We start from the raw sequence: 13,356 nt of genomic DNA, 5'->3' as shown, positions 1-13,356 counted from the left end.
GGCGCCGCTTAAAGGAGCCGCCAACCGAAATGTCGGTTTTGGGAAACAGGAAGCCGAAACCCCGAGCGGGGCGGTTTAGGAAGAGGGAGACTGGTTTCTAGAAGCAGGCTGCTGTTCTTCAGCACCCATGTTTCCCCGCCGCGCCTAGAATCAGACCACTAAGAAACAGGAAGTATTCTGTCCCTTTAATAGCCTTGTTTTGGGGGTAACTCCCCTCCCCGTGTGGGGAGACTTGGAGAGGACGGGCGCAATCCTCGACGGGGAGTCTCAGCGACCATGGGGGGCACCATCCACTGTAAGACAGACGACACCGGTAGCGGAGCGTTAGTTAGGGCTCCCTGCAAGGGGTTTGCAGGGAGGCGGGGGCTGGGCCGCGGTAGGCTCTACCACGGGGAGGCTGCGGAGGGGGAACCCGGAAGGTACCAAGTCGAGAAGTTGGGGGAAACGGTCAGGTTCTGGACCCGCGCTGGGTTTAACCAGCAGGAGGCAGCAGGAGGGTTGAATGAGGACGTCCAGCTTCAGCATCACACGGAACTGCATGAAGGTATTCATGGGGGTGGGGGTAGGGGTCAGGGCCAAACCCCGCAGAGAAGCTAGGGTGGTGGCCCAGAGATCGCAGGGTCGAACCGCACGGGCTAGGCCGTGGAGAGGGAAGGGGGTTGTACCACGTTGATTTTCAGGAAGGGGGTGTGTGTCGGGTTATGGAACAGCTTGAGATCGTACCACATGGAAACCGGGAACGGATCCGGGCTGTACCACTTTGGAAAACCCTAGTAATGGAAAGCACGGCCCGTGGGGCGGGAGGAGCCAGGGATCTCGGGTTATATACCAAGTTGCAAGTTGCAAGCGGTGAAGAGGGACAAATCACGGACCAGCTACGGTCTGTGGCGGGGAGGTGGACTGTACCATGTTGACACAAACGTAGAAGGGAGAGCGAGTGCGAGATCAGGAGGCTGGACCTTACAGAAACGGCAAAGGGGTGGGCAGGACTATATCATATTGAGAAAAGAGGGGGAGACACAGAGGCGGGTTAGACCAAGACGTGCGGGGGTGGTGGTGGTGGTGGTGATGGAGACTGGAGCATACCATGCAGGCGGTAGTTGGGGCCTCGGCAGCGCCTCTCGGGGTGCCGGGGGTCCCTGTTGCCCCTCAGTGCCCTGTGGGCCAAGGGCTGCAGGGGCCGGCCGTTACCGCTGAGGCTCTGGAAGATCTGGGACGGAGGATTCTGGCTCAGGAGTCTCAGGGAGTGCATCTGCCGTGGAAGGGAGTGGGAAACTGTGAATCACGAAGGGTCCTAGCGAATCGTCAGAGAGGCGGCCCCGCCCCTGGAGCGGGTGGGCGGGGTCTTACTTGGCCCCAGCCCACCCCCAAAGGTTGTGTGAGCCTCCTAGCAGTCAGATCTGGAAGGAGGAAGGAGGGTAGGTAGGGCCTAGGGGGGAATGCCCAGGCCAGGGAATGGGTTAGCCGGGCTGGAGGGGGCAGACAGCGGGTCACCTGGAGGGAGGTGATATTGAGGGCCCGGTCAATGAGGATCCAGGTGACAGTCTCTGAGCAGGGCGGGGTGCTGAGTGACCCCTGATAAGTGATGAAGCCAAAGGATTCGGGGAACAGGAGCTCCAGGCTCAGGTCTTGAAGAAAGTAGGCATCATCTGCGGGAATAATGGGCTAGAGTGAATAGCAAGACCCCTCCTGACCTCCTCTCCTCTGCACACACTGCTCCTCCTACCTTCCCACCCCCACCACCCCACCCCACCCCACCCCCCACAGCCCCAATGCACCAGGGACTTACTCTTGTAGGAGATGCGGGTGATGGTGTCACGGTTAAGGAGGCGGCTGAGGAAGGGGTTTGAGTTGCCAGCCACCTGTGTGGCGGTACAAGGTGAGGAGGTAGGAATCCAGAAGTCCAGGACCCCAATCCCTTCCTCCCCCAGACCCAATTCCAGGCACCCAGCCACTTCCTCCCTCCCAATCTTGCCTGGGCTCACATTGACAAAGAGGCTGAGAATGGCCAGGCCATTGGGGCCCCGGGAGGCAGCGCTGAGGTTCCCATAGAGTTCTTGGTTGAAGTGGATGAGCTGCACCTGGAAGGGGAGCACAGAGTGGGGTCCCCCAGCAGAAAGGGAGGAGAGAAGGGGTGCAGCTCTGGGACCTTGGGGTCCCAAGTCAGATTAAAGATTAGTGCTTGGGGGGCAGTTCTGTGAAGGAGGAGGGGGTGAGACATGAAGAGAAAGGTGAGGTGGGAGGAATTGGATCAACTCAGGATGAGGTCAAGGGTCAGAGGCCAGTGGCTACCACCTCAGCAGAGAAGCCCTGGTGGTTTATCTGGTGTTCAGAGCCAGCTCCGTCACGTGCTCCAAATAGCAGTCGCAGTTCACTGAGTCGGTGGCTATAGAGGAGGGGACCCCCAGACACATTCACCACGGGCCGGGGCGCAGGCAGGAAGGAGACATGGCGGCCGGTGTTGTACAGTGTTCCCCGGAGCTGCAGGAGAGGTGGAAGCCGTCACAGGGACAAAGAGAGATCTTTTCCCTCCTGTGTCTCACTGGTACATTTCCTGCTTCCAACAATTATTTAATAATTCAGCATAATTTGAACACCAATGACTTTCCAGGCTCTGTTCTAGCCCATATAGGTGCTCAATATCAGTGAATTTATTTGACTAACAAATATTTATTGAGCTGCTACTGTGTGCCATGGATGCCAGGAAGAGAGCAATGAACAAGTAGACAAAAACCCCAGGCCTCATGATACTTGTGTCCTAATGGAGCAGAGGGCAGACAATAAATAATGAATCATATAAGAAACTGCTTAATTAATTACATCTTATGCTTATGCAGGGAAGAGCTGAGAGCTCTGAGAAGGCATGATGGGAAACCCAGCCTTGATTGGGGTGTGGGTTGGTAGGGTGAGGAGAGGCCTTGGTGAGAAAGTGATGTTTGAGTGGAGACCTAAAGGATAAGTAGGAATTCGTTGCAAAGAGCAGGGAGAAGGGCATTCCAGGAAGAGGAAACAGCAAGTGCAAGGGCCCTGAGGTAGCCTGTTTCAGTAGTAGTGAAGGGGCCAGTGGAACCAGTACTGGTGAGCAAAGGAGAGGTGATAGGAGCCAGATGGTCCACGGCCTTGTGGGCAATGATGGGATGTTTTGTATTTTTATTTAAATAATTGTATATATCTATATATCTCACACCTGGCACAGTGCCGGGCACGTGGTACTTGCTGTATAACTGTTTGCTAGTGTTACTTATCCTAATAGGTTTTTGAGCAGGAGAGTGGTGTGATCTGATTTGTGCTTTTAAACATCTCTCTGGCTGTGGGGTAGAGAATGGATTGCAGTAGGCAGAGAACCAGGCCAGCTAGCAAGCTATGGCACCAGTCCAGATGCAAGGTGATGGTGGGGGCAGCAGAGAAGACACAAACTGAAAAGATCTAAATGATATTTAGCAGGGAGACTAAAAAGGGCCCAGACTAGCCATGGGAATGAGGGCAAGAACAGGTTAGGAATAGCTCCCTGGCTTTTGGTGGGGGCAGCTGAATGAAGAGTGGTCCCAGCTCTTAAAGGAAATGGTATTGCAAAGTGGGCAAGAGCATGGATGCTAGGACCACACCGCCTGGGTTTGAATCCCACTGCTGGCACTCTAGCTGTGTGACCTCAGACAAGTACCTCAATCTCTCTGTGCCACAGTTTCTGCATCCTTACAATAAAGTGAATAATCGCATTCACCTCATGGGGTGGTTGGGAGAATTAGCAAGATTATCAAGATTATCAAGCTTTTAAAACTGCACCTGGCACGGGGAACAGTCTGTGTTACCATTGCTTTTACCAACATGGGAAAACCGAGGGAGCCATGTTTGGGGGAGGGAAGAACAGGTGATCCCTTTTAGAGTCTAAGCAGCCTCCTTTCCACCCAGTGTGCACCCCTCCTTGCCTTAGGCGGGCCTGCCACCTCAACACCCCACCCCCACTCATGCCCACCCCTAGGGGATTCGGTGACCCCTCCCACCAGGCGCCTTACCTTCTCTCCCCCAGTGCTCAGTCTCAGTGGAGGCAGAAAGGGGTCGTAAAGGACCCTCTTCAGCTCCACATCCACGGGGCTCTGTCGCTTCCCCACAGCACACAGACTCCAGGCTGCATTCACTAGGCCCCAGAAGGGAGGCCCTGGAGGCAGGAGTAGGGAAGGGAGGAAAGGGAGTCAGAAACAGGGACTGGATCCCCAAACTGGGAACCCCTGAAAAGGCTGTGTTTTGGGGTCCCGGATCTCAGGAGAGGAAGAGCAGGGGACGGGGACTCCTGGGTCTGAGGGAGGAGGAGGCTGGGATCCAGAATCTTGGGCCGTAGAAGATCTTGGAGGAGTTTCCAAAGACCATCTAGCACCCTCCTTGCTCAAATCTGTCTTCAATTAAGTCATTGGGAAAAGGAACTACAACTCCCAGCAGGCCTGAGGACAGCCAGCCTACCCATCCACTGCCTGCCTGCGTCAGAGCCCATGGGAGTTGTAGTTCTTTCAGTCTCCCTTGTCCCACAGCTGGATAATGAATGTATTGGGAAGAGGAGTTGCACGAGAGGGCTGGCCAAGGCTGGGGACCCGGCCACGGAACCTCTGGTTGCCAGCAGCAGCCAGTCCTAGCTGCCTATTTCCCTGCAAACCGGCACTCACACTCTCTTGCTCCCCCACACTCCTTCCTTCCACTCACTCCCACTCACTACTTGAAATGCGCATAAATAATGTCCCATGGTGAGCCGCTGGGGTTCACAGGCTGGGCCCCACTCTGGAGGGAGGGAGGACAAAAGGAAGGGCCTGGGACTCTTGGGTCTGAGGAAGGAGGCACCCGACAGCCCCGACTCCTGGGTCCCCACCCTGGCTGCACCTGGCACGAAGTTTCCCTGGAGATTATCCTTGTAGCTCCACCAGTCCTCAGGGTCAGGTGCAGGTCCAATGTGAGCTGGGGAGAGAGCAGCCTGAACCCCTCTCCTTGGCACCCCACCCCCACCGCTCCCTCAGGAGTTCCTGCCCCAACCACCCCCCCACCCCAGGCCTTACCTGCCGCCCCCAGTGCGGCCCAGAGTACCAGCGCTCGAGGGGCGCTCAGACGAGCGGCAGCCCCCATCCTGGGGAGGTCTCTGAGCGACTCCTTCCCAATGTCCCGGCCCCCCCCGTCTCAGCTCCTCCTAACCCCCTCTGTGGGACCCTCTCCTTCCAGGACTTCCAGCCTGCCTCTCCTCCCTACAGGGAGTCCCGTTCCCCAAACACTGAGGCAGCGGGGACGGAGACCCCCCCAGATCTGCTCTCTGTGCCTTTCCTCCTTTTGCTCCTGGTTTCCCCAACCTTCCAATCTCCCTCTACCTCTGGATCTTCCTACTCCTCTCTCTGCCTCCTGCTTCTCCCCGGGGTTACCTCCTGGCTTCTAATCCACACCCCCTCTTCTCTCTCTTTTCTCCCAGCTCCCCTGAGCCACCTAACCCCATGTCTCCATCCTGCTTCTCTCTCCTCCTCTCGGTCTCCCTCGTCTCCAGCTTCTCTCTCGCCCAGTCTCCCCACCTCCTCCTCTTCTGCCTCTCCTGTTTCTCGTCTCTCTCTTCCTTCGTCCCTGCTCCCTCCTCCCCCTCCCTCTCTGATCTCTCTCTGGGTGTTATTTAATTTTTTTGTCGTTGTTGTTGGGGGGGCGGGTGATCTCACAGCAGCAAACACTCCTCGGACTGGTGTGTGTGTGTGTGTGTGTGTGTGTGTGTGTGTGTGTGTGTGTGTGTAGGGGGTGCCCAGGGGGCAGGATGGAGGGGTCGCTAGGAGCTGATCCTCAGCTTCCAGCTGTGCCGGGGCCAGGGGCGTGGGGGGTGGGAGGTGGCCCGGACACCTGGGGCCCGAAGCTGGCAGTTCCCATCCTCCGCCGAAGGGGGAAGGGGGGGCGCTTAAGGTGGAGCTGGGAGAGTCCTCCGAAGTCTCGGTGCTCGGGGCTGCGGGCGCCGGAGGATCCGGGGTCCCCCAGCTCGTGGGGACTCGGGTTGGAACCTGCACCGGGGCCTGCAGCCCCCGCCAAAGGCTCCAGCGGGCCTCGGCTGGGGGCTGCCTTAACCGGGCCGAGGGATCCCCCTGGGAGACCGGGGTGCGGTGCGCGCAGCTGACCAGGAGGGGGAGGCAGAGACCTGGAGAGGGACCGAGCGCTGGGAGGAGGAGCCGGGGAGGCCGAGGCGAGAGCCGGAGGTGAGGTCGGAGAACTGCAGGGGCTTAGCAAGGAAAGGAAGCCTGAGATGGATACGGGGTGACATGGAGGGAGGGAGCCTGCTGGAGATGGGGGTTAGGGAAAGGGGGAGAAGGAGAGAGAGACAGAGACACACACACACACAGATACAGGTAGAGTGAGAAAGAAATATATATACTGATGGAGGCGGAGAGAACTACAGAGACACACACTTAAGCCATAGCAGCAAAGACACCCACCCAGCTGGTCAGAGATGGAAGAACAAGCTGGCAGGCAAGGGGGGTGGGGGTGGGAGTGGAGAGAGACAGAAGCCCAAAAGAGATCCAAAGACAGAGAGAGACAGCAAATGCCAAAGAGAGACAGAGAAAGAGGCAGACACACACACACACACACACACACACACACACACACACACACGCCCACCTCTGAGTAGAGTTGCTCATGCAGAGAAAGAGAGATCACCAGAGAGGGACAGATGGCAGAGACCCCAGACCCAGAGAGAGGGAGGGAGGCCCAGAAACAGACCAAGTGACATCAAGGCAGAGAGTAGAGTCAGGAAGACAGGCATTCAGATAGAGAATTGGGAACAGACATTCGGAGGCCCTAGAGATGGAGGGGACAGAGACACACAAAGAGAATCAGAAATGGAGAGAGAGGGGATCCCTGGGTGGCTCAGCGGTTTAGCGCCTGCCTTTGGCCCAGGGCACTATCCTGGAGTCCTTGGATCGAGTCCTGCATCGAGCTCTTGGCATGGAGCCTGCTTCTCCCTCTGCCTGTGTCTCTGCCTCTCTCTCTCTGTCTATCATGAATAAATAAATAAAATCTTAAAAAAAAAAGAAATAGAGACTGAGAAAACACAAGAAAGGTAATTTGTTACTTAGCCATTGCCGCATAGCAAATTACCCCAAAACTCAGTAGCTTTGAGAAACAAACAGGTGTCTAAGGATTTGGAGTTTGGGAGTGGCTTAGCTGGGGTGTTCGGCTTGGGGCCTCTCATGAGGGTCCAGTTGGGCCCTAGGCCAGGGTGCAGTCATCTGAAGGTTCAGCTGGGGGTGGGCAGTCACTTCTGAGCTGACCTATGTGATGGTCACTAGGAAGCCTCAGCTCCTCGTCACTGTGCCTCTCTTGAGGGCTATAGGGGCACTGGTGTGACCTCACAGTATGGCTGCTGACTTCCCCAGAGTGACTGGTTAGAGAGAGAGAGAGAGAGATGTCTTGTATGACCTAATCTCCAAAGTCACACACTGTCACTTCTGTTTTATTCTGTTCCTCAGAAGTGAGTCACTAAGTATAGCTCACAGTCAAAGGGAAAGCCATTAGGCTCCTCCTCTTGAAGAGTTATCAGAGAATTTGTGGGCTTGTTTTAAAACCATCACAGTGGGGAGGGAGCCTGGGGGGCACAGTCGGTCGAGCACCCTACTCTTGTTTTCTGCTAGGGTCATGATCTCAGGGTCTTGGGATCAAGCCCCCCATTGAGCCCCGTGTTGGGGTCCATGCTCAGTGGAAAGTCATCTTGGGATTCTCACTCTCTATTTCTCCCTCGCCCATGCCCCCTTCCCCCACCATGCTCTCTCTCTCAAATAAATAAATAAATATGGAAAAAATCAAGATTTTACCTTTTTTATTTTTATTTTTTTTAAGATTTTGTTTTTATTATTTATTCATGACAGAGGGAGAGAGAGAGAGGCAGAGACACAGGCAGAGGGAGAAACAGGCTCCATGCAGGAAGCCAGACATGGGCCTCGATCCTGGGACCCCAGGATCACACCCTGGACTGAAGGTGGCGCTAAACCGCTGAGCCACCTGGGCTGCCCAAGATTTTACCTTTTTAAAAAGATTTTATTTATTTATTCATGAGAGACACACAGAGAGAGGCAGAGGCATAGGCAGAGAGAGAAGCAGGCTCCCCGCAGAAAGCCTGATGCAGACCTGATCCCAGGACCTTGGGATCACAACCTGGGCTGAAGGCAGACGCTCAACCACTGAGCCACCCAGGTGCCCCTCAAGATTTTACTTTTTTAAAAAAATCACAGTTGGGGGAGAAGAGGGAGACAGAACAATGGGGAGAGATGAACCCTTACAGACCCATGATGCTTACAGGTCAGTGGGACACTTATTCAGAAATGCAGTAACATTTGGAGAGGGAGGCACCATGGAAACAGGAAAAAGAGGCCAGACAAAGAAAACAGCAGCAATAACATCATTATGATCATTATTAATTACAGTAATAAGAGCCGGCACGTAAACCACCCAGTATATACCAGGCAAAGTTGGAGCACTCTCTGTGAACTCACGCATGTCATCTTCTGATGAAGGAGAGACTGTTATCCGGTTTTACAGATGAGGAAACCAAGTGTCAGAGGGCATAGGTGACCTGCCCAGAGTTCTACAGGAAGTGGTGGGGCAAGGGAGGAAAACAGCAAAGAGGGATGAGAAAAAACATGATGGAGGCATCTGTGAGAAGCGGGGAGCATATTGAGGAAGAGTGGTGGAGGGACCCTGCTCTGGTGGAGAAATAAATCAGGAAGAAAGGGCACCGTCCTGATCAGTATTTCCTAGGTGCCAGGTGCTCTATAGGCTTTTGCTTCAACCATCAAAGTGGCCCCAGGAGGTGGTGGGGTTAGGATGAGCCCCATTATACAGATAGAACACTGAGGCTGGACAGAGATGGAAGTGACTCATCCAAACCCCCCAAAAAGGTGCCCAGAACCTGAGTAGGACCTAATCTAGAAAAAAAAAAAAAAAAGTCTTTGCAGGTGTAGCTGAGGTATGACCATGAAATCGGATCATCCTGCACTCAGTATCTGGCTTGTCCAATGACAAGCTACCTTATGAGAGAAAGGCGGAGGGGGATTCGAGATGACAATGTGATGACAGAGGCAGAGACTGGCTGGTGTGATTCAGCCACAAGCCAAGGAACACCAGGAGCCACCAGAAGCCACGAGATGCAGGGAAGGATCCTCTCCTGGAGTCTTCAGAGGGACTGTGGCCCTGCTGACACCTTGACTTGGGACTTCTGGCCTCCGGAACTGTGAGAGAATCAGTTTCTGTTGTTCTTAAGCCACGCAGTTTGTGGTCATTGTTAAGGGCAGCCAACCCCTGAGGTGGGGAGAAATAACGAGAAAGACCTGGAACTTTTTAGAGACTGGTGACAATGAAGGAGCCGGAGATACGAGTAGGGAGAGATTGACAAGACTGACCGGATTAGCAGGTCCCCGGTGGCGCAGCGGTTTAGCGCCGCCTTCAGCCCAGGGCCAGCCCAGGGCGTGATCCTGAAGACCCGATCCAGTCCCACGTCGGGCTCCCTGCATGGAGCCTGCTTCTCCCTCTGCCTGTGTCTCTGCCTCTCTCTCTCTCTCTCTCTCTCTGAATAAATAAAATTAAAAATCTTAAAAAAAAAAAAAAAAAAGGAATAGCAGGTTCTACCTACAAGTTGGCTCTCCTCCTCCAGGAATCCAGGAAGCCTTCTCTGACAACCCCATGCCCCCAGCCGGGGTCAATGCCTGCTGTGCACATTCCCCATGCCCTGTGCTATCTCCATTAGAGCCTAGATCCCATTCCCTAATGTCCCCGTGTCCCGTGTGTCCTCCCTCAAGGGCCCAGGCCTGACCCATCTCTGGGTCCCCAGCATCATTCCCCACAGGGCACAAGGAATCCTCAGGAGACAAATCAAACACAATTGAATAAGATGAGGCTCCTGGTGTCTCTCCCCAGAGACTCTGGCCCCCTCCTGTATGCTTGGGAGACAACTGGATTTCCCACAAGGCCCAGTGAGGGCCTCACCTCCTCCAGAAAGTCTTCTCTGATCTAACAGGCGAGGCCCCATGCTGCGTCTATTATTACACATCACATCAGATGTGACTGTACATAGGTTTGTCCCCTACCACACCCTCCCAGCCTGGGAGCCCCTGCAGGGCAAGTCCTGGGTCTGACTCAGGTCTCAATCCTGGCGTTTCCCAGGGAGATCTCAGGAGAATATGGTTTTTATATTTAGGTTTTTTTGTTTTGGGGGTTTTGTTTTTTTCTTTTTTTAAAGATTTTATTTATTTATGAGAGACACGGGGAGAGAGAAAGAGAGAGAGGCAGAAACACAGGCAGAGGGAGAAGCAGGCTCCATGCAGGGAGTCTGATGTGGGACTCGATCCTGGGTCTCCAGGATCAGGCCCTGGGCTGAAGGCGGCGCTAAACCGCTGAGCCATCAGGCCTGCCCTGTTTTCTTTTCTTTTAAGTATGCTCAATGTCCATCGTGGACCCAGGGCGGAGCTCGAACTCATGACCCGAGATCAACACCTGAGCTGAGATGAGGAATTGGACCCTTGAATAACTGAGACACCAGGAGTATGTGTTGAATAAACAAATGAGTGAATGAATTCAAAATAAAGAGGGCAGCTCGGGTGGCTCGGCAGTTTAGTGCCGCCTCAGCTCAGGGCCTGACCCTGGAGACCTGGGATCGAGTTCCGCGTCGGGCTCCCTGCGTGGAGCCTGCCTCTCTCTTTCTCTCTCTCTCTGTGTCTCGAATGAATGAATGAATGAATGAATGAATAAAAATCTTTAAAAAAGAAAAAAAAAAGAGAGAAACTCTGGAGCACCTGGATGTCTCAGTGATTGAGCGTCTGCCTTCGGCTCAGGTTGTGATCCCGGGGTCACGGGGATTGAATCTCACACGGGGTCCCCCAAGGGAGCCTGCTTCTCCTTCTGCCTGTGTCTCTGCCTCTCTCTGTGTGTCTCTCATGAATAAATAAATAAATTAAAAAAAAAAAAAAACAACAGACTCCAGTATTCAGAAATGGTTGAGAAAAAAATTTTTTTGCATGAGGGTTAAGAGGAAGTCTTCTGGGTGGAAGAGACATTCTCCTAACTCTTTTTTAAGATTTTATTTATTTATTTGAGAGAGAGAGTGCATGTGAGAGAGAACACGAGTAGGGGAGAGGAGGAGGGGGAGAAGCAGACTCCCTGCTGAGCAGGGAGCTCAACATGGGACTTGATCTCAGGGTCCTGAGATCATGACATGAGCCAAAGACAGATGCTTAAGTGGCTGAGCCACCCCGGCGCCCTCTAACTCTTTTTCTGTCCCCATAACCAGGGCCCCAGCTCAAAACTTATCTTTTCCCCCGCTGACCTTCCCTCCCAGACTCTCCTCCCCCTGCAGTGTACCCTTCACAGATCCCAGAGTTCATCCTGCCTCGGCTCTAGCCACAGCAGTCCCACTGATGCCCAGGGTCCCTGGATGGAGCACCCACCCCTTGCTCTTTCTTTCTTTCTTTCTTTCTTTCTTTCTTTCTTTCTTTCTTTCTTTTTTTAAAGATTTTATTTATTCATTCATGGAAGACAGAGAGAGAGAGAGGCAGAGACACAGGCAGAGGGAGAAGCAGGCTCCATGCAGGGAGCCCAATGTGGGACTCAATCCCCAGGTCTCCAGGATCACGCCCTAGGCCAAAGGCCAAACTCAACCACTGAGCCACCCAGGCATCCCTCCTTGCTCTTTCTTATGGTCACCAAATCCTTCATCTGTTCTTCAAGACCTACCTCGAATGTCACTTTCCCTAAAATGTTTCCTGATCTCCAGCTAGGTTCATGGCCCTCTCTGGGCTCTCCCAGTAAACTGAGCCACCTCAGTCATTGACTGTGGGGTGGTTGTGGGTTTTTTTAAGTTTTAAAAATTTATTTAGGTAATCTCTGCATCCCATGTGGGACTGGAATTCACAACCCCAAGATCAAGAGTTGCATGCTGTTTGGACTTAGCGAGCCAGCCCCCCCACATCACTGTTTTTTTCTCACAGAGGACTGACCCACCCTCTCCATTGCCCAGAGATCTCCCATGGCTCCCCAGTGCTCCCTAGGAGAAACACACAGGTCCTCAGCCTGGCCTTAGAGGCCTCACATGCCTTGACTACCACCAATCCCCAGCCTCATTGCTCTTCTCTTACCATACCAGGCCCTCAGGCTTCCAGACCTTTGCACAAACTGTTGCCTTTGCTGTTTTCTTTCCCTCTTCTCTGCTGGGAAAATTCTTACCCAGGCTCTTATGTACAACAGGAGTCTGCTCTTTCAGAAAGCCATCGGTGGTGGTGAGGGGAGCAGGAGCCTCCTCTGAGCTCTAGAAGCCACCTGTGTTGCCCCCATTATAGCACACAGACAGACTGGGCTCGATGCCCAGAGGAGGAGGGAATGGCCAGGCCGGAGGTGGGTCCCAGATGTGGATTTCATGCCTATTTGTCGCGGTTGCTGGGAACAAAGTTTGGGTCATGGGGAACATATGGGGCTTGTCCTGCTCCTCACTTTCATCTCTTTCCTCCCTGGCCCCTGGGTGGGAGGCAGCAGGACCAGGGCTCTCCAGGCCTGGGTGGTTCCCACAGCCTCTCTTCACCTCCTCACCTTGAGAGCAGGGAGCAAGCTGCTGTCAACTTCCACTCCCTTGGGGAACCCAGCAAACTCTGCAGATATGTATTCTCGATTTCTGGACTTGTCTCTCCTGGGGGGAGGTGTAGCCACCAGACACTTAAATAATAACAAATTCAAATGGCTCTTCCTCTGTGCCAGGCACTGTTCCTAAGCCCGTTAAACCATACAGTAACTCTTTTAATCCTCATAATATGTCCTGTGAAGTGCCTGGCTGGCTTAGTCAGTGGAATATGCTACTCTTGGTCTCAGGGTTGTGGGTTTGAGTCCCATGTTGGGTATAGAGATTGCTTAAAAATAAAATCTTAAAATAATAATAATAATAATAATAATAATAATAATAATATGCCCTGGAAGTTACTTCCTATCATCATTATCATCATCCCAATTTTACAGATGAGAGAACTGAGGGATACAGAGAAATTTGACCCCAAGCTGCCTGGCTTCTGAGTTTATGCTCTTCATGAAAATGGTCTCTAGAGCAGTGCCGTCCAATAGAACTTTCTGCAATGGTGGACATGTTCTATATCTGCTCTGTCCAGTGTGCTGGCCACCAGCCACTTGAATTGTGACTAATGCAACTGAGGAACCGAATTTTACGTTTTATTTCATTTTAATTGTTTTAAACTTAAATAGCACAATGTGGCTAGTGGCAACCATATCAGACAGCTTCACTCTATAGAACCAATGCCAGCTGCTTGCTGTGTGACAGTCGCTAAGATTCCTTGCCTCTCTGAGCCAGTTTCTTTCTTCATGGAAGAG

The 13,356-nt window shown here is 53.2% G+C and overlaps 2 protein-coding genes across 3 annotated transcripts in view; one reads left to right on the top strand and one right to left on the bottom strand.

Moving 5' to 3' along the window:
- Nucleotides 1–164: 164 nt before the first annotated feature.
- CA11 (carbonic anhydrase 11) lies at nucleotides 165–5,788 on the bottom strand. Of its 2 annotated transcripts, XM_055310592.1 has the most exons (10): nucleotides 5,040–5,788; nucleotides 4,867–4,941; nucleotides 4,014–4,156; nucleotides 2,296–2,481; nucleotides 1,986–2,081; nucleotides 1,790–1,862; nucleotides 1,495–1,649; nucleotides 1,087–1,252; nucleotides 424–534; nucleotides 165–293 (listed from the first exon to the last, which is right to left on the bottom strand). In XM_055310592.1, the coding sequence occupies exons 1-9, from the start codon at nucleotides 5,104–5,106 to the stop codon at nucleotides 473–475; spliced, it is 1,023 nt and encodes a 340-aa protein (XP_055166567.1). In that variant the 5' UTR covers nucleotides 5,107–5,788; the 3' UTR covers nucleotides 165–293; nucleotides 424–472. The 2 variants fall into 2 exon arrangements, with proteins under 2 accessions (XP_055166567.1, XP_055166568.1); XM_055310593.1 differs by lacking the exon at nucleotides 424–534 and having other exon boundaries at nucleotides 5,040–5,774.
- The window catches only part of LOC129500309 (galactoside 2-alpha-L-fucosyltransferase SEC1-like), a 33,930-nt gene continuing 21,060 nt past the window's right edge, over nucleotides 487–13,356 (top strand). Inside the window, 1 exon segment of the mRNA XM_055310591.1 lies at nucleotides 487–544. The gene's annotated coding sequence lies outside the window, so the exon portion shown is untranslated.

Source organism: Nyctereutes procyonoides, unplaced genomic scaffold, assembly GCF_905146905.1.
Source record: "Nyctereutes procyonoides isolate TBG_1078 unplaced genomic scaffold, NYPRO_anot_genome, whole genome shotgun sequence".
Classification (NCBI taxonomy): domain Eukaryota; kingdom Metazoa; phylum Chordata; class Mammalia; order Carnivora; family Canidae; genus Nyctereutes; species Nyctereutes procyonoides.
This window is presented reverse-complemented; position numbering and strand designations above follow the sequence as displayed.

What these genes read in the sequence shown, in the direction of transcription:
- CA11 (XM_055310592.1), bottom strand. Translation starts at nt 5,106, where the DNA reads ATGGGGGCTGCCGCTCGTCTGAGCGCCCCTCGAGCGCTGGTACTCTGG. An exon ending in TTCTCAGCCTCTTTGTCAAT is followed by an intron (nt 1,863 to 1,985) that starts GTGAGCCCAGGC and finishes ACCGCCACACAG; the next exon opens with GTGGCTGGCAACTCAAACCC. An exon ending in TCAATATCACCTCCCTCCAG is followed by an intron (nt 1,253 to 1,494) that starts GTGACCCGCTGT and finishes CTTCCACGGCAG; the next exon opens with ATGCACTCCCTGAGACTCCT.